Source organism: Oratosquilla oratoria, unplaced genomic scaffold (genome assembly GCF_046742065.1).
Source record: "Oratosquilla oratoria isolate Oo_2021 unplaced genomic scaffold, ASM4674206v1 SCAFFOLD45, whole genome shotgun sequence".
In the NCBI taxonomy this organism is placed as follows: Eukaryota; Metazoa; Arthropoda; class Malacostraca; order Stomatopoda; family Squillidae; genus Oratosquilla; species Oratosquilla oratoria.
Genome location: NW_027467710.1, coordinates 8,170,348 through 8,193,661, shown reverse-complemented (window position 1 = coordinate 8,193,661; position 23,314 = coordinate 8,170,348). Strand labels below are relative to the sequence as shown.

Here is a 23,314-nt window from a genome sequence, read left to right as displayed (position 1 = left end):
CGCCGACGCCATGACCTCGCCCTGTCAGACTATCTCACCCGAGGCACTCGCAGCGAGCGCGGTCAAACAGATGGAAGACCGACGCATCACCGCACTGCCGGTCATGGACGGCAACCAGCACATTGTTGGCGTGGTGCACCTACACGCCCTACTCAGAGCCGGTGTGAGCTAATGGACAACGACCTCAACCGCCGCAACAAGCTCAGCATCGCCCCGCAGTTCATGCCGAACTTTCGCATTCAGCAGTGGGTTCTGGTGGGTCTTTTATGCGCTGCAGGGCTGTGGATGGCCATTAGTCGCAACCCCGTCACCCTGCCAGAATTCGAAAGCGTCTCGATGGCCACGGCAAAAGCTGACTATTATTTAGAGTCATTCACGCTGATGAACACCAAGAGCAACGGCGACGCAGACTACACCCTGCACGCAGAAACACTGATCCACCTGCCGACCGAGCACCTAGCAAGGGTGAGCTCACCCTTCTTGACCGTCAACAGCAACACAGCTGGCAAGGGACACTGGGAGCTCACCGCCAGCACCGGACTGCTGCCGGACGACGGACAAACCGTCACCCTGCAGGGCAACGTGCAACTACAACAAGTGGACGGGCAAACGCCGGTTCGCCTGACAACCCCCAGCTTGCTTTTGGATCGAGCACAAAAGCAACTCAGCAGCGATGAGGGGGTCAAAGTACAAGGGCAAGGATGGCAACTTCAGGCCGATAAAATGATCGGCGAGATCGAGACGGGCAAACTGATTTTTAGAGACAACAACCATGCGCAATACACCGCAACGCCATACGCCAACTAAGACAGCCACAGCTCGGCACCGTGGCGCCCCGCCTAGGCCACGCACTGCTGGCCATCTGGTGCTGCATAGCCACACAGACTGCGTTCGCCCTACCCCAAGACAGCGAGCAACCCGTTGAAATCAGCGCCGATCGCACCGAGTTTGACAACAGCAAACAACAACACACCCTGAGCGGCAACGTACTGATCACACAGGGCAGCATGCGCATCAGCGCCGAGCAGATCACCCTGCAACTCAAAGATGGCGAAATCACTGAAGTCAAAGGCAAGGGCAAACCCCTGCACTACAGCATCACAGACAATGACGGCCAACCGCTCGAAGCGAGCGCCCGTCAGCTGCTCTACCGCCCTATCGAAGCAAAGCTCTCGCTGCTGGGCGGCGCCTCACTGAGCCGCCCTGACCGCGAACTGAGCGGCGAGCGCATTGACTACAACATCAACTCCGCCCGCATCAATGCCCAGGGGACCGCGCCAAAAAGCGCGTCAAAATAACCATACAACCTGAAAAGAAGAAAAAATGAGTGCGCTGCAAGCCCACAACCTGCGCAAGAGCTACGGCCGCCGCACCGTGGTCACCGACGCCAGCCTAAGCGTAAACAAGGGTGAAGTAATTGGACTTCTTGGCCCCAATGGCGCAGGCAAGACCACCTGCTTCTATATGATCGCAGGCCTTGTCAAAGCCGACGCCGGCAAAGTGACACTGGACGAGCAAGACATCACCAAATTGCCAGTACATCTGCGCGCTAAAGCCGGGCTTGGCTACTTGCCACAAGAAGCCTCCGTTTTTCGAAAGCTATCTGTCAGCGACAACATCCGCGCGGTGCTGCAACTGCGCCCTGAACTAAACCGCAACCAGCGAGACAAACAATTAGACCTGCTGATCGACGAGCTACAAATCGATCACATACGCGACAGCCTAGGCATGTCGCTTTCAGGGGGAGAACGCCGACGCGTCGAGATTGCCCGCGCACTGGCGATGGAGCCTCGCTTCATCCTCTTGGACGAGCCATTTGCGGGAGTTGACCCCATCTCAGTGGGCGACATACAGAGGATTATCAACACTTAAGCAGCCGCGGCATAGGCGTGCTGATCACCGACCACAACGTGCGCGAGACGCTCGGCATTTGTGAACGGGCCTACATTTTGGGCAACGGAACAGTATTAGCGGAAGGGACACCGCAAGAAGTATTGGAGAATACACAGGTAAAAGAGATCTACCTTGGTGACAACTTTAAGATATAAAGCACTACTCGTGCCATTGATTTGGCACAACTATCTCAAATGCGACCACCACTTACCTGAAACGCTAGATTTATAGCCATACTGCTTGCAGCTCTGAAAATCCCATCCATACTTCCTCTTGCACTCAGGCGATGCTTGGGCATAAGGTAAAAGCCAACTCAGCACCTCACACGGTTGCGAGAGAGGCATCAGCAAACTCTAGCGATCTAGCTGCCGCTAAATTCAGGCAAACAGATTGCACCCGGTGAAGGGATGTGGATAGTCATGAACAAAGCACTACATATGAAAATGGGCCAATCACTGGCCATGACCCCTCAGCTACAGCAAGCGATTCGCCTGCTACAGCTGTCCACCTTGGAGCTGCAATCTGAAATCCAAGACGCGCTAGAGTCCAACCCGCTGCTGGAGATGAACGAAGACGACAGCGGCAACAGCAACGAAGAGGCCGCTTCCACCACACGCAAAGAAGTACGCGAAGCGGAAGCCGAAAAAGCACAGGCTAAAGAATTAGAAACAGCAGACGGCGGATTTGCCGACTCCCCTGACGAGACACGCTCCGATGAGAGCCTGCAGTCAGAAGTCATGCCAGACGACCTCCCCGTCGACAGCGCTTGGGAAGACGTCTACGAGCCCAGCTACAGCGCTTCAAGCTCGCGCGGCGAAGAAGGCAGCCGAGACTTTACTGAATACCACAGCAGCGGCGCTGCATCCTTGCAGGACCACCTGCTCGAACAACTCTACTTGAGCCCTTTGAGCTCAGCCGAGCACCAAAACAGGTGCAGCTATCATCGAAGCCATTGACGATGCTGGTTATCTCAGCGATCCGCTCGAAGACATTGTTGAGAGCAGCAACCAAGACCTCTCAATCAAAGACCAGATGAGCAACGAGAGCGCGGAAAAGCTACTGAGCTTTATCCAGCGACTCGACCCCATCGGCTGCGGTGCCCGCAACATTGGCGAGTGCATGTATGTACAGCTAGAACAGCTACCTTCATCACCGATTCGCGACCGTTCGATGATTATCGTGCACAAACACTTGGCACTGCTGGGTAATCACGACCTCTCCAAGATTCGCCGCGAGATGAAAATCAGCGAGGCAGAGCTGCACGAAGCGGTCAACCTGATCCGCTCCGTCAACCCACGCCCAGGCGCACAAATCACAGCCAATAGCGCTCAATACATCGTGCCGGACGTCTTCGTCCGTCGCGAGAAGAACGCTTGGAAAGTCGAACTCAACCCCGACATTGCACCAAGGCTGGGCATCAACAGCCTGTACGCCAACATGGTCAAGCGCGCAGACAAAAGCGACGACAACACGTTTATTCGCAACCACCTGCAAGAGGCCCGCTGGTTCATCAAAAGCCTGCAGAGCCGCAATGAAACGCTGCTGCGCGTTGCCACAGCGATTGTCGAGCACCAACGCGACTTCCTCGAGCATGGCGAGATGGCGATGAAGCCTCTGGTTTTGCGCGATATTGCCGAACAACTGGATATGCACGAATCGACGATCTCTCGGGTGACCACGCAGAAGTTTATGCACACGCCGCGCGGCATCCATGAGTTTAAGTTTTTCTTCTCGTCACACGTCGCTACAGCAGACGGCGGCGAGTGCTCGGCCACCGCTATTCGCGCCATGATTCGCGAGCTGGTTGCCAACGAGGACCATCAGTCACCGATGAGTGACAGCAAAATTGCCAGCACGCTGGTTAGCAACGGCATTAAAGTGGCTCGACGCACGATCGCAAAATACCGCGAGTCGATGGCCATTCCGCCGTCAAATGAGAGAAAAAGGTTAAATTAATCCTGAACACTGAACGCACCCACAAAACGCCTGCATGCCACCGCCTCATACGCGGTGGCCGCGGCGTTTTTTGCGTTTAAAACGGCGGTCTATAATCTCCTTATGGACCACCAAAGCGCATACGCGATGCGCCACCAGATTGCTGTTCGCCCCCGCGAATAGCACTTCGCGCCGACAGTTTGCTGTCGGCTCTGCTACACGCCTCTCAAATAGGAGTACCCTATGAATCTCACCATCGCCGGACATCACCTGGAGATCACAGATTCCCTCCACCACTACGTCGGAGAAAAAATCGACAAATTGGAGCGACATTGATAACGTGACCGATATCCAGGTCATTCTAAGCGTGGAAAAAACAACGACAAAAGGCAGAGGCGACCGTGCACGTCACTGGCGCGACGCTTTTCGCTGACACAGTCGACGAAAATATGTACGCCGCTATTGACCTGATGACTGACAAGCTAGACCGTCAAATCATCAAGCACAAAGAGAAGCTCAAAGACCATCACCGCAAGGAAAAAGAGCTGCTCGACAAACAGTTGGAGGAATAGAATTCGATCGTAGCTTGTTACGATTGACTTGACGCCAACTCTTCCCCGCTGTCTAATCGCCAACCCAACAGCGGGGAAGGACTACCAGCCGTCAACCAATTTACGGCGCGATCATCATGCCAGGACTTATAATTTACTCAGCAAAGACCGTGTGCTCTGCCACGCGGATATCAGCAGCAAAAAACGAGCACTGCAAACGCTCGCCGACCTGCTGGCCAAAGGCGACCCTGAACTAAAAGCCCGCAAGGTCTTTGACCAGTTCTGCGACCGAGAGCGCCTAGGATCCACTGGGCTTGGCAACGGCATCGCCATCCCTCACTGCCGCATGGACGGTCTTGAAGATCCCATCGCCGCCTTGATCACTATCGACGACCCGATAGACTTTGACGCTCCCGACGACAAGCCGCTCGATCTACTGATCGGCTAATGGTGCCGAGCGAGGCGACAGACACGCATTTGCAATTGCTCGCCAATATCGCCAAGCACTTCAGCGATAAAAAAACCTGCGAAGCCGTGCGGCATGCGATATCCCAAGCGAAGTACTCAAGCTCTTGCAGCCAGAAGAACCGCCGGCGGAATGACCAGCAACCTATCCATAGAATCCCTGTTTGACGCCCTACACGGGCCTCTCTCGCTAAGCTGGGCCGCTGGCCGCTCCGCAGCCAACACCGAACTCTCACGCGATGGCAACGAAGCCGAGCGCCCTAACCTCATCGGCTATTTCAACCCCGTCTCGCCCAATCGCATCCAGATCATTGGCATCGCCGAGTTCGAAGCGCTGCACAAGGGCACACAAAAACCTTCGATGGGGCAGAGCGAAGGCAGCAACATCATTATCTATAGCGATGACTTGCAGCCACCACAGAGCAGCCTTGCGCTAGCAGACAGCAACCATATCGCGCTGTTTTGTTCACCGAGGCCCGCGCGCGAGCTCATTGCCGAGCTGCGCTACTATCTCGCCAAGCGTCTTGCGCCGTCAAAAATAGAGCACGGCGTATTTCTTGGTGTACTGGGCAGCGGTGTGCTGATCACGGGTGACGCTGGCACCGGCAAGAGCGAGGTAGCACTCGAGCTCATCAGCCGAGGCCACAGCCTAGTGGCCGACGACGCCACGCTGTTCACCCGCACCAGTCCAACCACCCTTGTTGGCAGCTGCCCTGAAGTTTTGGAAAATTTTTTAGAAGTCCGCGGTTTAGGCATATTAAATGTCCAACAAATGTACGGCGACGCGGCAACTCGTAGTAAAATGGTTTTGCATTTAATCGTGCATTTACAACAATTCAGTGCCGATGAGCTGCAGAGCTTTGACCGCCTAGAGGGCCAACGTCGCGTGCGACGTGTGCTGGGAATTGAGATCACCGAGATCACCATCCCCGTCGCCCCCGTCGCAACTTAGCGGTACTGGTCGAGGCAGCTGCTCGAAATTTTTTGCTTATGTCTCAAGGCATTTATGCCTCAGCAGACCTCACGGAACGACAACGCCAGTATCTGGCAAAGAGGTTTTTAACATGCGGTGCCTGATCGTTAGCGGACAATCCGGCTCAGGAAAAAGCGTGGCCCTACACACGCTCGAAGACGCAGGATACTACTGCATCGACAACCTGCCAGTAGAACTGCTGCCAGACTTAATTGAAAAACTCGCCTCACGCCCCATTCAAAGCAAGATAGCTGTCGGTGTGGATGCGCGCTCAAGCGACGAAGAAGGCATGAAAGCTCTGCCTGCGATTTTGCAGCAGCTGCGAGACAACGGCATCAAAGTCGAAGTTTTGTTTTTTACAGACCGATCTCGACACACTGGTGCGCCGCTTCAACGAGACACGCCGCCGCCACCCGCTGACCACCGATGAAATACCATTGGTACAAGCGATCAACTTGGAACGCCAGCGCCTCGAGCCCATCAGCATGTCGGCCGATGTTTTCATCGACACCACCAACAGCAATCTGCACCAGCTGCGCCAACAAATCCACGACCGACTGATCGACGACGACGCCGATGGTATGTCGATGCTGTTCCAATCATTTGGCTACAAGCACGGCACGCCGCTGGACACCGACTTCGCCTTTGATATTCGTTGCCTACCCAACCCGCACTGGGAGGTCAGCTTGCGCCCCATGACCGGCCGCGACGAACCGATCATCAAATTTCTCGAAGAGCACGCCTCGGTCGAAGAAATGTATCGCTCGATTTCCGACTTTTTGACCCGTTTCGTGCCACAATTTGAAGCAGAGAATCGTGCTTATCTGACTATTTCAATTGGCTGCACGGGCGGTCGACACCGCAGTGTGGTACATGTCCGAGCGCCTGGCAGAACTATTCCGCCAGACAGGTCGCTCAGTGTCGGTACGGCACAGAGAGCTCGACTAACCAGAGCGAAGACTCAAGCAAGCAAGGAAAGTAAACTCATGCTCAGCGAAAACGTAGAGATCATCAACAAACTGGGCCTACACGCGCGAGCCGCGGCCAAGCTGGTCAAAGTCGCCTCCGCATTTGAAGCCTCCATCGACATTGAACGCGACGGCCACAAGGTCAACGCCAAGAGCATCATGGGTGTGATGATGTTAGCGGCGAGTCAGGGCACCATGCTGACCGTCAGCATTGAAGGCGACGACGAAGTTGACGCCATGGATGCCGTCCTCGACTTGATCAACAACCGCTTCGACGAGGACGAATGATATGAGCTTGATGTTCAACGGGATCGGCGTTTCCCGTGGCATCGGTATCGCCCCCACCCGCCTACTCATGCGGGACAAGCTCGAAATTCGCGAACGCAGCATCACCAAGGCACGCGTCAAAGCCGAGATAAAGCGCTTTGAGCAAGCCATAGACACAGCCCAAAAAGAGCTAGAATCTGTCCGCAAAACCATCCCAGCCGACGCGGGATTGGACATCAGCTCGTTTATCGAGACGCACCTCTTGATGCTCGCTGACGAGGCGTTTATCAGCCAGCCGCGCATCACCATCAGTGAGCAATTGGTCAACGCCGAGTGGCGCTGCACCAACACCGCGAAGCGATCATCAAAGTCTTTGAAGACATGGATGACCCCTACCTCGCCACGCGCAAAAATGACATCAACCATGTGGTGGACGCGGTTTTACACGCCCTGCAACACGGCGACCGACGCCGCATCAAAGCTGGCGAGCAAGAATGGGAAGGCGTGATCGTGGTCGCCGACGACCTCACCCCAGCTGATACCATCGTGATGCAAACGCAAGGCGTCGCGGGTTTTATCACCGAATCTGGCGGCCAGCTATCGCACACGGCCATCTTGGCTCGCAGCTTGGGCATTCCCGCAATTGTTGGGGTGCACTCTGCTCGACGCCTGCTGCGCGACGGCGACATGGTACTGATGGACGGCAGCGCCGGACTTGTAGATGCCGACCCGCACGAAAAAACCATCGCCCTGTACCGCAAGCGCCAGCGTGTACAAAAACGCGCCACACGCGAACTAGAAAAACTACGCGACGCGCCTGCGGAAACAACTTGTGGCACGGCAATCAACCTGTTTGCCAACATTGAAAACGACGACGACATCAAAGCCTTGCGCCGCGCAAATGCGCTGGGGGTTGGCTTATACCGCACCGAGTTCCTCTACATGAATCGGGACGACATTCCCGCTGAAGAAGAACACTTTCAGGTCTACAGTAAAATTATCCGCTCGCTCAAAGGCGCGCCGTTTACCATTCGAACCGTCGATTTAGGCGCTGACAAACAAACAGCGCACACCGAAAAAGGCCCACAAGAACGCAACCCCGCGCTGGGCTTACGAGGGATACGCCGATGCCTCAAAGAGCCCGCCCTATTTGAGCCCCAGCTGCGCGCCATTTTGCGCGCCGCCGCTCGCGGACCCGTCAATATTTTGCTGCCGATGCTGACCAACGTCGACGAAGTTGTGCAGACACGAGCGCTGCTCAACCAAGTGCGCGAGGCATTGATAGCGGAAGGCAAAAAAGTTGGCGAAGACATCAAGCTTGGCGGCATGATAGAAGTCCCCGCCACCGCCATCGCTGCAGATCAGTTTGCCAAAGAGCTCGATTTTCTCTCCATTGGCACCAACGATCTCATCCAATACACCCTAGCGATTGACCGTATCGACGACTACGTCAACTACTTGTATGACCCCTTGCACCCGGCTGTCTTACGCCTGATAAAAATGACCATCGATGCAGGCCGCAAACGCCGTGTACCTGTGTCCATGTGCGGTGAAATGGCCGGTGACGAGCGCTTTATTCGACTACTGCTGGGCCTCGGTCTGCGTGATTTTTCCATGCCCTCCAACTCCTTGTTGGCCGCAAAGAAAGTCATTCTAGGCACCAAACTACGCGACCTGCGCAAACTCAGCGATAGCTTTATCGAAGAGACCAACCGTGAGCGCCGCGACGCCATACTGCAAAAAATCAACGCTGAGCTAGCGCCAGAAGACTAGCTCCTCACCAATTTCGGGCCGCTCTCAAAGCGCACCTACCACTGAGCCGAGCACAGCATTCGCATGAAAGAGCAGCCAGCCGTTGATAACCTGCAAGACCACGTCAAAGAAGAGCGACCCGACGACCCGTCGCTGAAAAAGAAAAAAAAGAAAAAACGCGATAAAAAATCCCACCAAGAAAAAGCGGCGGAGACACGCGCTCGGCTGGGTGAAGTACTCGACAGTGGTCAGGCCAATGTGGTCAAGCAAACCATGCACGCCATGCATCCGGCGGACTTGGCAAACGCGCTTGAATCCCCTGCCCAGCAAAAAGCGTTTGGTCGCCTGGCAGCTACTCGACAGCGAAATCGCCGGTGAGGTACTGACCGAACTCAACGAAGAAGCGCGAGACTCGGTTGTTGAGCAACTGCAGTCAGACGAGCTGCTCGAAGCTATTCGCGGCCTAGACGTCGATGACATCGCCGATTTAATTCAGTCCCTTCCCGGTGCGTTGATTCCGCAAGTGCTGGCTGGACTCGACAAACAGAACCGGCAACGCGTGGAATCGGTGCTGTCCTGGCCCGAAGACAGCGCCGGTGGCCTGATGGATCTGGACGTCGTCACCGTGCGTGACGACGTCAGCCTAGACGTCGTTTTGCGTTATCTGCGCCTGCGCGGTGAAATCCCGCAGACCACCGACCGTTTGGTGGTGGTTGATCGCTACGACTACTACCAAGGTGTGCTGCCACTGCGCCGCCTGCTCACCAACGACCCAGATCTCTTGGTCTCGGACGTGATGAAAACCGATGTAGAACCCATCTCAGCCGATATGCAAGACACCGACGTGGTGCGCATGTTTGAAGACTTGGATTTGATTACCGCGGTGGTGGTCGATGACGACGGCCGCTTGCTTGGCCGTATCACCATTGATGACGTGGTCGACGTCATGCGCGAAGAAGCCGATCAACAGGTCTACAACATGGCCGGTGTCTCGGCCGAGGACGACCTGTTTGGCTCGGTGGTCAAAAGTGCACAAAAACGCGCCGTGTGGCTGGGCATCAACCTGCTCACGGCACTGCTAGCGGCCTGGGTAATCGGACAATTTGAGGGCGCTCTCGACGCCATTGTCGCACTCGCTATCCTCAACCCCGTCGTCGCCAGCATGGGCGGTATCGCCGGCAGCCAAACCCTCACGCTGGTCATACGCAGTCAGGCGATGGGCCACCTGAGTACCGACAACATCAGCTGGCTGCTGAGCAAAGAAATGTACGTAGGTGCTATCAATGGGGTGATGTGGTCAGTCGTTGTCGCCTGCGTGGCCTGGGCTTGGTTTGGCGATGCGCAACTAGGCATGGTTATCGGTATCGCATTGGTGCTCAACCTAATGGCCGCCGCAGGGGCCGGGGTACTCATACCGGTGCTATTAAAGCGCATGGGGGTAGACCCGGCGCTGGCCGGTGGCGTTATCTTAACCACCGTCACCGACGTAGTCGGCTTTGTGTCTTTCTTAGGCCTAGCGACCGCCGTTCTACTCAACTAGCACAAGACTAGCTAACATTATTTGGCACTTTGCTGCGGTGACAAACCTAGTGCAGCGAGGTGGCCACTTCGCTACCGTAGTGCGACACCGCAGGCATAGATTCGCTTTCTGGCTGCTCTGCTCGTGCGCACAGCAGCAATCGGCTATTTAGCTGTTGCAAATGCGTGAACGACTCAAGAATTCGGTTGTAACTGCTCTGCTGCTTGGCCAGTGCGTTCGCGTACCTATCACTCAATTGGCCGTCCACTTTGACCGCCTGAGAGATCCCTTCGAAACTTTTTGCCATGGTCTGCATCGACAAGTTGCCACTGTCCATCGCCCGCACACTGTCTTCCACCGCTTCAAGCGCCTTAGTTGTATTATCCATCAAAGCTGTACAAATTTGATCTATCTCTTGGCTGGAGGCTTTCGACTGCTTCGCTAGCGCTCTTACCTCGGTTGCAACCACGCCAAAACCTTTGCCACTTTCTCCCGCGACAGCCGCTTCGATTGCCGCATTAATACCGAGTAGATGCACTTGGAAAGAAATTTCCTCAACAGCACTGGAGATCTTTCGTATTTGCTCCGCCTGCTCTTGCAGCGCCCCCACACGACTTGAAGAGCGCACCATGCCCTCTGAGATAGCTTGAACATTTCCACCCAGCATCACGACGGCATCCTCACCGCTACCAGTTGCCTGTGCAACTTGGCGCTTGGACTCCCCCCCTTCGGCGGCTACGTTATTGAGTTCACTCATCTGTTCTGTCAGCTCTTCGATAGAACTCTCAAGGGTGGAGGCGACCTGCAATACCTCTTCGGCAACACTCGACATCTCCGATTGACTACCACTGATGGTCGCCATCATGGACTCCACCTTGTCCATCATTTTGTTGAACATCTGCGCCACCTCGCCCGCTTCAGTGCCAGGCTCTTCGGGCACTCGGTGGCCAAACTCCCCTTCGTGCACCACGTGATGCATCGCTTTAACGGTATCGAGCCAAACTGTTTTTGCCCCGTGCTCGCTGACGTTCAACCCTGAAATTTCATGCTCAGGATCAACCCGCAATTTACCTGTCGCACGCATGCACAGGAACACCAGAAAGCCGGCCACCAAACCCCACAGCGTCACTGCTGCCACACCGATAAACTGTACCCACAACTGAGCCATATTGTCAGCTGTGGGCAATTGCTCAGCAGGCGCTAGCACCGCCAGTGCAAGAGTGCCCCAGATACCAGCAGCTCCATGCACTGAAACCACACTGACTGGATCGTCTAATTGAAACGCCAGCATCAGCCTATAGCTGATCAGATAGACAACGGCGGAGCCAACGCCAATAGCGATAGCACCCAGCGGAGAGACAATCGCGCAACCGGCCGTAATGCCAACCAAACCAGCCAGAGAAGCATTGAGCAAGTGGCCAACATCTACGACAAGGCCGTGAGAGGTAAAACTGGATATCACATACACCGCCACACCTGCGAAGGCGGGAGCGATCATTGTATTGAGCAAAATACCCGGCACGGCTTCATCAAAGCTCAGCTCGCTACCGCCGTTAAAGCCAAACCATCCAAACCAAAGGATCAGCGCCCCAACAGCCGACAGAGCCAAATTGTGCCCATGCAAGTCTTGAGGCTCACCGGCTTCGTTGAATCGCCCGATGCGAGGCCCGGAGCACAATAACTGCAGCTAAGCCAACAGCAGCCCCAAGCAAATGCACCACCGTTGAACCAGCAAAGTCATAGAATCCCATCTGCGCCAGCCAACCGTCATTGGCATCTATTAACGCACCACCCCAGACCCAGTGACCACTAATTGGATAGATCAAGCCACTGATCATCAGGGCGGCAAAAAGATAGGAGCTAAAGCCCATGCGCTCCGCCACAGCACCGGAGCATATCGTCGCCGCTGTACCGGCAAAAACGGCCTGAAAGAGAAAAAAGACTAAATCGAAATCGTCATGGACGCCATTGAGCAGAAAAAAAGACCCGCCGACAAAGCCGTCAAAGACACTTTCACCAAACATCAGTGCAAAGCCAAAAACAAAAAAAGCGCTAATAGAAATAATTAGATCGCTGATGTTTTTAATCGCGACATTGATGGAGTTTTTGGCCCGAATTGCTCCAGCTTCAAGCAGCGTAAAACCCGCTTGCATCAGAAACACCAACACCATGCTGACGACGATCCAGACAAGATCTATGCGGCTTTGCAAGACCCCAAGTGTGAGCTCTTCATCGGCAATTGCTGCTTGAGATAAGCCACACAGCAAAACAACAGCTAAATACGGAATATTCTTCAACACCTTAACTAGGTCCATTTCGGCAAAAAACATGACAAAAACTAACAAGTCGCCTGTTGAATCGACCGAGTTAATAGAGCCTGTAACCGTCCACTTATAAAAATTAACAGTGGGCTGCGAAACAGTTCAAAACTACAATCTGCAACAAAATAAACAATAAGAGAAATGATGATTGCGAGCAGCTATTGAAGGCCTAACTAAAGCCAAATCATCAACTCACTCAAAGCTGTCGAATGCCATAGATACTGCTGGTTTTTTGTTTTGGCCTGCGCTTGTGTGGCGTGCAGCAACTCCGCAAGTGACCAAGTCTGAAACGCCCCACCATGCTCAGACGCACTCAGTGCAACATATCCCCACATATGCTGAACAGCGTTTTGAACTCCCCCCTCCTGAGGCGGTATGCGCAAAATATTCACCAACATCTCGGCCAGCTCTTCAAAGCTCAACAGCTGTTGCGCCAAGCCCTGACCAATTTCTTTATAGGCTTTTTTGATCTCGCGCCAACACCGAATACTTGTGATGGCTCCACAGCTCTTGGGCGTTTTTAGGCAGCGGGATACGCCCCTGCTGGCCTGCCGAAACGGTATCAGCCCAACGCTGGAACTGTAGATACGGCGCTTCAAAACATTCAGGCCAGACCCCAATTTGAGCGGTACCACTGCCCAAATCATCGATCACCTGCCCTCTGAGCTCTAACTCGCACCGCAGCTCTCGATAGCGCAAACACTGCGCCCAACCCAGACCATGCCAGCGCTTATTCTCTGCAGGCTTCGCTTTTGCTGTATCAACGCTTGCAGCTCGGCTTGGGCAATAGACAGAGCACTAGGCCCCAAATAGCCGTAGCTGATATCCCAAATGTTCATTTAACAGCCCGTCCAAGAAGGTAGCGAAACAGCTTCAGGCACAGCAAAAACCCATCGAAAAAACGTAGTTTACTCAAGTTGAGATAAGGTTGAATGAGGTTTTTGCAGTGAGCAGCCACTCCCTTCCGACATTTCTGAACAGAGGCCTAGCATGTTACTGTGGCTGCAATTGAAGGCCGCAGGATTAACAACAATCTGTGGCAAATAAAAACACGACATAGAACGAGGTAAGCATGCAGGGCAACATGAGCAAAATGCGCGCATCGCTGGGTGATCCCGCGCAATATCAACTACCGCTGGGCGATGATCTACTCGACCTCAACCCGCTGATCGGCAAAAAGCTCTGCCTGACCTACAACGGCGAGATCCACTGTAGCAACTGCGGCCGACTGAGCAAAAAAGCTTTTCACAAGGGCATTGTTTTCCCTGCATGAAGAAGCTCGCCAGTTGCGATATGTGCATTCTCAAGCCAGAGACCTGCCACTACCACGCCGGCACCTGCCGCGACCCTGCATGGGGCGAAGCCAACTGCATGGCAACCCATGTGGTCTACCTCGCCAACACCGCTGGGGCCAAAGTTGGCATCACCCGCGGCTCGCAAGTGCCGACGCGCTGGCTGGATCAGGGCGCCAGTCAGGCGCTGCCTATTTTTAGTGTAGCGACAAGCAGTTGTCAGGCTTGATCGAGGTGGAGCTAGCCAAACACGTCAAAGACAAAACCAACTGGCGAGCACTGCTGAAAAGCGATGCCGAGCCGATTGATCTAGTCGCTTTAGCAGCCGACCTCAAACCCCAAATTGAAGAGACACTGAGCGATATAAAAGCCAAGCACGGCGACACTGCCTGGCAGGAACTGCAGGCAGAACCAGTGGAAATAAAATTTCCGGTAGAGAGCTACCCGACAAAAATCGTCTCGCACAACTTTGACAAAAACCCAGTGGTTGAGGGCATATTGCAAGGTATCAAAGGGCAGTACCTGATCTTTGATACGGGCGTGATAAATGTGCGTAAATTTACCAGCTACCATGTCGCCGCAGACTACTGAAAGAACTGCTAGCTCTCGCTGAGCTGCTGCTCAATCAGCTCGGCGATAATTCTTACGCCCTCTTCGATACGATCCGCCGCGATTGATGAAAAGCCCAAACGAAAGCAATTGAGCGGCGGGTTTTCTTGTGCAAAAAAACACATCGCCCGGCTCTATCACTACACCTTTGTCTAGAGCGGCTTCCATCAACACGCGCGCATTGAGGCGCTCGGGCCTGTGACCCAAAACGCCGTGCCGCCAAAGCTTGGTGCTCGGGCGGTATCAGGCAAATATTTCGCCAGCGCCGCACCCATGACTTCCCAGCGCTCACGGTAGCTGCTGTGCAAGCGTGACACCAAGGCATCATGGTGCCCCAACGACAAAAAGAAGGACGCCGTCCGCTGGTTGTTGGTCGGCGGGTGTCGATACATCAAGCGCCGCAGTGCGCGCAGCTCTCGTACCACGGCTTTGTCTGCCACCAAAAAAACCCAAACGCAAGCCAGGCGCGAATGTCTTGGTCAGGCTGCTGACATAGATGACACGTCCGCGCTTATCTAGGCTTTTAAGCGCAGGCGTGGGCTCACCGATGTAATTGGTCTCGCACTCATAGTCGTCTTCGATGACGATAAAAATCGTCTGCCTCTGCGCGAGCGAGCAAGTCTTGTCGACGCTGCAAGGACATAGTCACAGTGGTTGGGCTCTGATGACTGGGCGTGACAAACACGCTGTTACAGCCTTGCATATTGTCGTCGACCACCACCCTTCGCTATCGAGTGCCAAGGGGCGCACTTCCCCGCCGTGCAAACTGAACATATGGCGCGCATCTGGGTAACCTGGGTTTTCAACCCCCACCACCGAGCCACAGGATGCAGCAGAGCGCTGACCAGCTTAACGGCATTCTGAGCGCCCAGCGTCACGAGCACTTCATCGGGCTTGCCCAGACTCCTCGGCGTGGCAATACGCGCTGACAAATTTGTTCAACAAGCGCACTGTCGTCGTGATTCACCACATCGGGCGACCAACTGTGCACAGAGCGCACTGACAGAGACTGGCGCACGCATTCGCGCCAATCGTTGATGGGAATCAAGTCGGTGTCGGGCTGCCCGTAGACAAAGGGAAAGGGAAACTTGCGCCAATCTTTCGGCTTCTCGATATTGGGATAGCTGCTGACTCGATGCGCGAAACGCTGCTCCCAGTCGATGCGCTCGCAATCGACATCGCTCTCGGCGGTCGATTGAACGCGGCCACGCAATATTTCCGTGTTGACAAAGTACCCGCGTCGCTCGCGCGCAACTAAAAAGCCTTCGTCAATGAGCTGCTCGTAGGCCAGCACGATAGTGTTGCGCGAGACATGTAACTGGCGCGAGAGTTCACGAGAACTCGGCAATGGCTGCTCACTCGGGATACGCCCATCGAGAATCGCTGCAACAAGCTGCTCGCGTAGCTGTCGCTGCAAACTGGTGTCGCCATTGGGTGTCAACTGGAACAACTGGTGCCACATCACCGTGTCGCTTCCGGCACGCATCACTATCTCCTCAAAAGCATTTGATCGAACAAAAGCAAAAGGCCGACACTCACCCCAGTTGGGCGAGCCCGCATCCGTCCATTTTACTTGGCTGAGCCAGCGACATTCTAACGCTTGGCGCGCGCCCCCATCATAGGCTACAGAAGCCTCGCTGTCAGGCGCCCGAGCACCTCTGTAGTGGCTAAATTTGCCTTTTAGACAACACAGAGACAGCGGCTCACGCCAATATTTTGCAATTAATGCAAAACACTCAGGCAAGTGTCCACAGATAAGAATGAAAATACGCCTGCTGCCAGCGCAAACTAGAGAGTGAGGCTCGACCGATCACAGCAGTTGCACACTGAGATGATCATCGAGCCTCGTGGGATCAGCCGTTGAGCTGCCGACCTTAGTTTGAAGGGCCGACTAGCGACTCTAGAAAAGCGTCGCCGGATTGCGTTGGACCAAGATATGGCCCGTAACCGGACTTGAACTTAGAGCTTCGCGCAGCGATGTACTGACGCTCATCCATCACGCCCTCGACCCAAGCGGGAATCATCAAGGTCTCAGCTGCCAAGCGAGAGGCACGCAAATAGTCATCGCGATAGGTGGCCTCGCCATGCCAATGCGGCTGCAACCTCAAGGCGTCTGGCTGCAGACGGATCAATAGATCCAACTGGCCACCTCCTGAACCAAATTCATCCAAAACCAGACGAAAACCCATGCTGCGCAGCTTTTCAACCGCCGCCCACATGGGCTCTTCGCGTTCAGAGAAGTCTTTTTCAGTGATGTAGATTTCTATCTGCTCGGCTGAGCAATTGACCGCCTCCAGCAAGTCGGGCAGATCATCGAGCAACTGCTCGCCCTGCCAGTACAACGCCAAGGCTGGCACGCGTAAACCAACACGCATGTTCTCGGCGCTTGGGCAGCGCCGCTTCCACGCCGCCAGATCACTGACGGCAGAGGCTATCGCGTACATTGCCAGCTCATTGGACCAGCCACGCTCCAGCGCATTGCGCCATATTTCAGCCTGTGAAACATCGCCGAGCACCGGATGCTGCCAACGCAGAATAACTTCAGCAGCTTCCACACTGCCGTTTTCAAGGCATGCGCGGGCGCGGTAACAGGCTGTCAACTCGGCGCGCTCCAAGGCGCCGGGCCAAAGCGCCGGCGAGCAAATTGTCGCGCTCGTCGGTGTAGCGGAAATGCCGCGCTAGGCGCTGCGCATTTTCACTGTTGGTCATATCGTTGGGGTTGTGCGAGGCCATGCCCATCATCAAGCGACCAAGCTGGCTAAAGCTCTGGATCTTGCCGGTGTCAGCTGGGTAAAACACGCGTGAAGAGCGGCAACGCACCGTCACCATACGGCCATTGACGCTCAGTGGCTCTGCATACAAATCCTGCAAGGCCAAGCTCAGCACATCGGCCAAGCCTTCTTCATCCTCGCATTCGTAGACTGCCAAAAAAATGCCCGCCATTGAGTTGCGCGCACAGGCTGTCCGCCGGCAACACCTCTTGCACTCGGCGACTCAACTCACGCCACAGCGCAACGTTGTCGTTGTAACTGCGGTAGTGCGTTGGACGAAAATCAAAATCTGGCCATATATGCGCAAAAACGCATACACCCTCTAGGCGATTGCAGTAATCAAGCAATAGCTGGCCGCCCCTCGAGAGCGGTTTGATCGTCGGGTAATTGAGTGAGAAATGAACGCCCATAGGGTCGCTCGAGCAGTCCATGTAGTCGGACTAACTCGTCAGGCATTGCTGCAGTCACACGTGACCCTCTACAAATGTACAAATAGTCCTAGGCACAAGGCAAGTGCCGTTCCAACTGCACAAAAATGAGCCACTTGCGCTAGCAAGCCATTGATTTATAAAGCCAAGGTAAGTCTGAACATTTTGTAGGAGCGCAGCTTTTCTCAGTCGGCCTGCAAATAGCGTAACGCGTCAGCGTGTAATTCTGCATTGGCTGCGGCCAGCACTTGGCCGCCCATTGAGGCATCTCCACCCTGCCAATCGGTGATCACGCCTCCGGCCGCTTCGATAATCGGCACCATTGCCTGAATATCGTAGGGCTGTAAGCCGTCTTCCACCACCAGAATCCAAAGAGCCCTGCGCTAACAGCGCGTAGCCGTAACAGTCCGTGCTCAAACGCAGCAGCCGCGCATCGGCAGCCAGCGCCTGAAAACGCGCCAGCGCGCTGGGCTCATCGAAGATCTCCAGCGAGGTACACGCAAGCTTGGCCTCGGCGACCGTTTGCGTCTTAGAAGTTTTAAGCTGTTGCTGCTGCCCTGCACGATAAAAGTACGCCCCCAGCCGCGAGCCGATAAATAGCTCGTCACTCCAGGGTTGGTACATCGCCCCCAGCACGGGCCGTCGACCGTCTTGAGCGCCATCAGCGTGCCCCACAAAGGCACTCACTGATAAAAGAACGCGTGCCGTCGATAGGATCCACCACCCAGCACAGCTCACCGCCATTATCGCGATAACCCGCTTCTTCGCCAAACATACTGTGCGAGGGCAAATGGTTTTGCAGTTGCTCGGCAATGTAGCACTCACAGGCACGATCAGCTTCGGTGACTGGGTCAAATCCAGCGTCCAATTTGTTGTCGACGTCCGACATCCTGACGAAAGTAACGCAAGGTGACATCGGCACTGCCTTTGAGAATTTCGATCAACAAGGGCTGCAGGTGCTGCAGCTCCGAATCTGAGACGCTTGCTGCACTATTTTTCTCAAAAGGCCATTTGGACACTTTATACCTCCTCATATTAGCTATAAAACATTAACAATTATAAAGATTTACAGCGCGTGGACAGAAAACTGCTATTGTGTTAAGGGCAACTATGACACGCACGAGGCGTGTCATTGGGTCGCCAAGGCATTCGTGTTTGTCGCTTTAGACTTTTTCGCACACCAGCCGCCAAGACCGTATTTAAGAGATTCAGCCCAAGGGCTTTGACAGAACTCAAAAGATCTCCAATGCACCATCGCACGGATGCGATGGTCGTATTTACGCCAGCAGCCAGATGCCGCTCTGTCGGATTAGCGCTAATTCCCGTCGCACCGCATCCTTCACAGTTTACGATTCAAGCCTGATTATGGGGTCAACCCATTCATCGCAGAGCAGAGAATTGTTTGTGACTTCAAATTACCAAGCCACGCGCAAGCGGTTGTTGTCGGCGGCGGTATTGCCGGCGCCAGTGTACTCTACCATCTGGCCAATATGGGCTGGAAAGACGTTCGTGCTGCTGTAACGCAAGCAATTCACCTGCGGCACCACATGGCACGCCGCAGGCTTGATGGGCAGCTACCGCCCAGACGCCACCCAGGCGCGCATGGTCAATCGAACCCGCGAATTATACCTCGAACTCTCCGCCGAAACCGGCATGGAGACAGGCTTCAAACAAGTGGGCTCGATCAGCCTGGCGGCCGACAAAGAAACGCTACAAGGAGTACCTGCGTGGTGTCGACATCGCCTCGGCGCTCGGGCTCGAGGCCTACCTTATATCTCCCGAGGAAATTGTCGAGCGCTACCCTCTTGTAAACCCAGCCGACCTGCTAGGCGGCATGTGGATGCCACTGGACGGCCAGATCAACCCGGTCGATGCCACACAGATGATGCTCAAAGCCGCGCGCACGCGCGGAGCCACAGCGCTGGAAAACATCTTGGTCACCGGTGTCGAAGAAAAAGACGCAAAAGTCACAGCGGTTGTCACCGATCAAGGCACTATCCAGACCGATGTAGTGATCAATGCCGCCGGCCTATGGGCGCACGAATTTGGCAAGATGGCGGGCGTCAATGTGCCGCTGCACGCCTGCGAGCACTTTTATGTGGTAACCGAAAAACACCCCGACATTCCCAAAGACTTACCTGTCTTGCGCGAGTACAGCGCCAGCGCCTACTTTAAAGAAGATGCCGGCAGCCTGCTGATCGGTGCCTTCGAGAAAAAAGCCAAGCCTTGGGGCATGCAGGGCGTACCCGCCGACTTCTGTTTTGATGAGCTGGAGGAAGATTGGGATCACTTTATGCCCATCTTGGAAGCCGCCATGCACCGCCTGCCGTTGCTTGAAGACGTTGGCATTCGCAAATTTTTTTAATGGTCCCGAGAGTTTCACACCCGACGACGCCTTCCACATGGGCGAAGCGCCGGAGCTCGCCGGTTTATTTCATGATGGCTGGATTTAACTCGGTGGGTATTCAGACCTCCGGCGGAGCAGCGGAGGTGCTGGCGGACTGGATCATTAACGGCAAGCCCAAGGCCGAAGTGCTGGTCAATGACCCACGCCGCAACCACCCCACGCAAGGCAATAAAGCCTTCTTGGGCGAACGCGCCAGCGAGACCCTCGGGCTGCTGTACGACCACCACTTCCCTAATCGTCAGTTTGCCACCGGCCGTGGCCAGCGCCGCTCGCCCATCCACGCCTACCTACAGCAGCACAACGCCTGCTTTGGCAATGTCGCCGGTTACGAGCGCCCCAACTGGTTTGCCCCTGAGGGTGTCAGTGCCGAATACCAATACAGCTTTGACCGCCAAAACTGGTTTGACTACAGCGCCGCCGAACACAAAGCCGTGCGCGAGGCCGTCGGCCTGCTGGACCTCTCGAGCTTTGGCAAAATCATCGTCGAAGGGCCAGACGCCTGCGCACTGCTGAACAAAGTCAGCACCAACCAAGCCGACGTCGCCGTGGGCCGCATCGTCTACACCCAATGGTGCAATGCGCACGGCGGAATCGAGGCTGATGTCACCATGCAGCGCATCAGCGAACAACGCTATCAAGTGGTTACGCCTGCGGCCACGGTGTTTCGCGAGCTAGATTGGCTCAAGCGCCACATGCAAGCTGAGTGGAATTGCGCCATCACTGAGGCCACTAGTGCCGAAGCTGTATTTGCCATTATGGGCCCCAACAGCCGTGCGCTACTGCAATCCCTCAGCCCGGCCAACTTCGCGCACGAGGCCTTCCCTTTTGGCACCGTGCAAACAGTCGACTTTTCCCAAATAAAACTGCGCGCCGCCCGCATCACCTACGTGGGCGAACTCGGCTGGGAACTACACATGAGCAGCGACGTGGCGGGCCATGTGTTTGAAGCCTTGTGGAAAGCTGGCAAAGCGCACGGCCTAAGCTTGTGGGCATGCACGCGATGGATTCCCTGCGCAGCGAAAAAGGCTACCGTCACTTTGGTCATGACATCGGTGAGATAGACACCCCACTAGAAGCCGGACTTGGCTTTGCCACGCGCTGGAAAAAAAGGTGATTTTATCGGTCGTGATGTGCTGCTAGCGCAAAAAGAAAGCGGCGTGCTGCCCAAGCGCATGTTGCACTTTAAATTACACGACGCAGCGCCTCTGCTCTACCACGGCGAACCCGTACTGCGTGACGGTGAGATTGTTGGCTACCTGAACTCGGGCAGCTACGGCCACCACCTAGGTGCCGCCGTTGGCTTAGGTTATGTGCACCACGAGACAGACGTCAGCGTAGACTGGATTAGGTCCGGTAAGTGGAGTATTCGGGTCGAAGGCGAAGACTACGACGCCGATGCATCGAGCGCGCCGTTCTACGACCCTGACAATTCACGCATTCGCTGTTAGGCCGGATATCTCATCGGCCCTGCTCACAGCTGTTGAGCAGGGCCAGAGTGCCGAGCGACAACACGCGCTGAAGCTATGCCGTTTGTAAGTTGTGACGCGGAAGCCCCAGCGACACCAACGCCGCCAACAGCACAAAAACAAAAGACACCAGCAGGCAAACGCCCAGCCCGTAGAGCTGGAACAAAGCTCCCGATAACACTGTACCGATCAAGCGGCCCATGGCGTTGGCCATATAATAAAAGCCCACATCCAATGAGACGCCGTCTTCCTTGGCGTAAGAAATAATCAAGTAGCTGTGCAGCGAGGAGTTGACCGCAAACAGCACGCCAAACAACAGCAACCCAACCACGATAACCGTCTCAGTGCTCCAAAGCGGAGGCATAACATCCCACGGCTGGCCCAGCGCCAGGGCAATCAGCAGTGGCACCAGCGCCAGTGCCGCGGCCCATTGGCAGGCGGCGCGCCCGTCGGGTACTTGGTTTTTTGAGCTGCCCGTGAGGCGCGGAGCAAAGGCCTGCACCACGCCATAACCTATGACCCAGAGCGCGAGAAAAGCGCCGACTTGCGTATGCTGCCAGCCCAGTTGCGTGCTGAGAAAAACCGGCAGCGCAACAACAAACCACACATCACGCGCGCACCAAATAAAAACAGTCGCGCCGCCGAGAGGATATTGACCGACGGACTCTTGGAAAAAATATCGCGGAATTTCGCTTTTGGCTGGCTTTGCCTAAATCCTTTTTGAGTAGCAGCAATGACGCAACAAGCACCAGCGCAAGCAGCGCCGCCATCAGCAACAGCGCCTCACGAAAGCCAAGCCAGGCCAGCAACGCGCCACCGAGGAAAAAACCACAGCCCTTGAGCGCATTCTTGGAACCGGTTAGCAGCGCCCACCCACCGATAAAGCGTGCTCTGCTGGCCGCCGCCGGCAAGCATTTTGATACTGCTTTTGGCGCTCATTTTGTTGAGGTCTTTGGCAATGCCCGACAAGGCCTGCGCCGCCATCACATAGGGCACCGACAACCACGCGCTCGGCACCGCCAGCATTAGCAAAGCAAACACTTGCAAGCTCAGGCCAATGTTCATGGTGCGGTTTAAGCCAATTCTGGCACCAAGCCAACCTCCGACTAAGTTGGTGATCACGCCAAAGATTTCATAGAACAAAAACAACATGGCGATGGCCAGCGGCGAGTAACCCAATTGGTGAAAATGCAATACCACCAACATGCGCAAGGCGCCGTCGGTCAGAGTAAAGCCCCAATAGTTGCCTGTCACCAGCAGGTATTGCTGGATCTCTTGGTGACTGGGCCCGCTCGCGCTTGTCTGTGCCATGTCGGCTCCTCCTCTACAGCCCTTGCACAACCAGTTTGCGCACCAACTCAGCGGTGCGAGTGGCATAAAACCCATTTCGTTGTCATACCAGGCGTAGAGCTTAACCAAGGTGCCGTTTACCACGCGGGTAAAAGCTGGGTCGAGAATGCCTGAGCGGTTATCGCTGCGAAAATCGATCGAGACAAGCGGACGCGGCTCGTAACCAAATATCCCTTGCAAGCTGCCTTCAGAGGCCTGGCGAAACAAGTCGTTTATTTCTTCGGCGGTGGTTTCGCGCTCCAGCTCAAACTGGGCATCGTGATGGACGCGTTGGTCAGCGGAACGCGCACCGCGTGCCCGTCCAGCCGCCCACGCAGCTCAGGGTAGATCTCCATGATCGCGGTTGC

At 55.2% G+C, this 23,314-nt stretch overlaps 8 protein-coding genes across 8 annotated transcripts; 7 read left to right on the top strand and 1 right to left on the bottom strand.

Annotated features, from left to right (window-relative positions):
- The first annotated feature begins 1,323 nt into the window (after positions 1-1,323).
- LOC143023267 (lipopolysaccharide export system ATP-binding protein LptB-like) lies at positions 1,324-2,048 on the top strand. The gene is given in 2 exon segments (XM_076181793.1): positions 1,324-1,861; positions 1,864-2,048. Coding segments are annotated over 2 exon segments (723 nt in total).
- Positions 2,049-2,925: 877 nt separating this feature from the next.
- Positions 2,926-3,849, top strand: LOC143023266 (RNA polymerase sigma-54 factor-like). Its single transcript, XM_076181792.1, has one exon. It carries the CDS (start codon positions 2,926-2,928, stop codon positions 3,847-3,849), a length of 924 nt encoding a protein of 307 aa, XP_076037907.1.
- A 1,071-nt stretch (positions 3,850-4,920) lies between these two features.
- LOC143023265 (HPr kinase/phosphorylase-like) lies at positions 4,921-5,796 on the top strand. Its single transcript, XM_076181791.1, has one exon. The coding sequence runs from the start codon at positions 4,921-4,923 to the stop codon at positions 5,794-5,796; it is 876 nt and encodes a 291-aa protein (XP_076037906.1).
- A 112-nt stretch (positions 5,797-5,908) lies between these two features.
- On the top strand, positions 5,909-6,247 carry LOC143023264 (nucleotide-binding protein Hhal_2130-like). Its single transcript, XM_076181789.1, has one exon. The coding sequence runs from the start codon at positions 5,909-5,911 to the stop codon at positions 6,245-6,247; it is 339 nt and encodes a 112-aa protein (XP_076037904.1).
- A 1,354-nt stretch (positions 6,248-7,601) lies between these two features.
- LOC143023263 (phosphoenolpyruvate-protein phosphotransferase-like) lies at positions 7,602-8,825 on the top strand. Its single transcript, XM_076181788.1, has one exon. It carries the CDS (start codon positions 7,602-7,604, stop codon positions 8,823-8,825), a length of 1,224 nt encoding a protein of 407 aa, XP_076037903.1.
- Positions 8,826-9,060: 235 nt separating this feature from the next.
- LOC143023262 (magnesium transporter MgtE-like) lies at positions 9,061-10,344 on the top strand. The gene has a single exon (XM_076181787.1). It carries the CDS (start codon positions 9,061-9,063, stop codon positions 10,342-10,344), a length of 1,284 nt encoding a protein of 427 aa, XP_076037902.1.
- Positions 10,345-14,869: 4,525 nt separating this feature from the next.
- LOC143023261 (HTH-type transcriptional regulator TauR-like) lies at positions 14,870-16,031 on the bottom strand. Its single transcript, XM_076181785.1, has 2 exons — positions 15,550-16,031; positions 14,870-15,176 (listed from the first exon to the last, which is right to left on the bottom strand). The coding sequence occupies exons 1-2, from the start codon at positions 16,029-16,031 to the stop codon at positions 14,870-14,872; spliced, it is 789 nt and encodes a 262-aa protein (XP_076037900.1).
- A 2,503-nt stretch (positions 16,032-18,534) lies between these two features.
- LOC143023260 (4-methylaminobutanoate oxidase (formaldehyde-forming)-like) lies at positions 18,535-21,265 on the top strand. Its single transcript, XM_076181784.1, is given in 7 exon segments — positions 18,535-18,653; positions 19,090-19,249; positions 19,251-19,439; positions 19,441-20,097; positions 20,099-20,182; positions 20,184-21,132; positions 21,135-21,265. Coding segments are annotated over 7 exon segments (2,289 nt in total).
- Positions 21,266-23,314: the final 2,049 nt, after the last annotated feature.

Coding starts and splice junctions, on each gene's coding strand:
- LOC143023261 (XM_076181785.1), bottom strand. CDS start 16,031: ATGCGTGCCGGAAGCGACACGGTGATGTGGCACCAGTTGTTCCAGTTG. Junction 15,177..15,549: donor GAATGCGTGCGCCAGTCTCT/GTCAGTGCGCTC, acceptor ATGTCCTTGCAG/CGTCGACAAGACTTGCTCGC.
- LOC143023264 (XM_076181789.1), top strand. CDS start 5,909: ATGCGGTGCCTGATCGTTAGCGGACAATCCGGCTCAGGAAAAAGCGTG.
- LOC143023266 (XM_076181792.1), top strand. CDS start 2,926: ATGAGCAACGAGAGCGCGGAAAAGCTACTGAGCTTTATCCAGCGACTC.
- LOC143023262 (XM_076181787.1), top strand. CDS start 9,061: ATGTGGTCAAGCAAACCATGCACGCCATGCATCCGGCGGACTTGGCAA.
- LOC143023263 (XM_076181788.1), top strand. CDS start 7,602: ATGCAAACGCAAGGCGTCGCGGGTTTTATCACCGAATCTGGCGGCCAG.
- LOC143023265 (XM_076181791.1), top strand. CDS start 4,921: ATGCGATATCCCAAGCGAAGTACTCAAGCTCTTGCAGCCAGAAGAACC.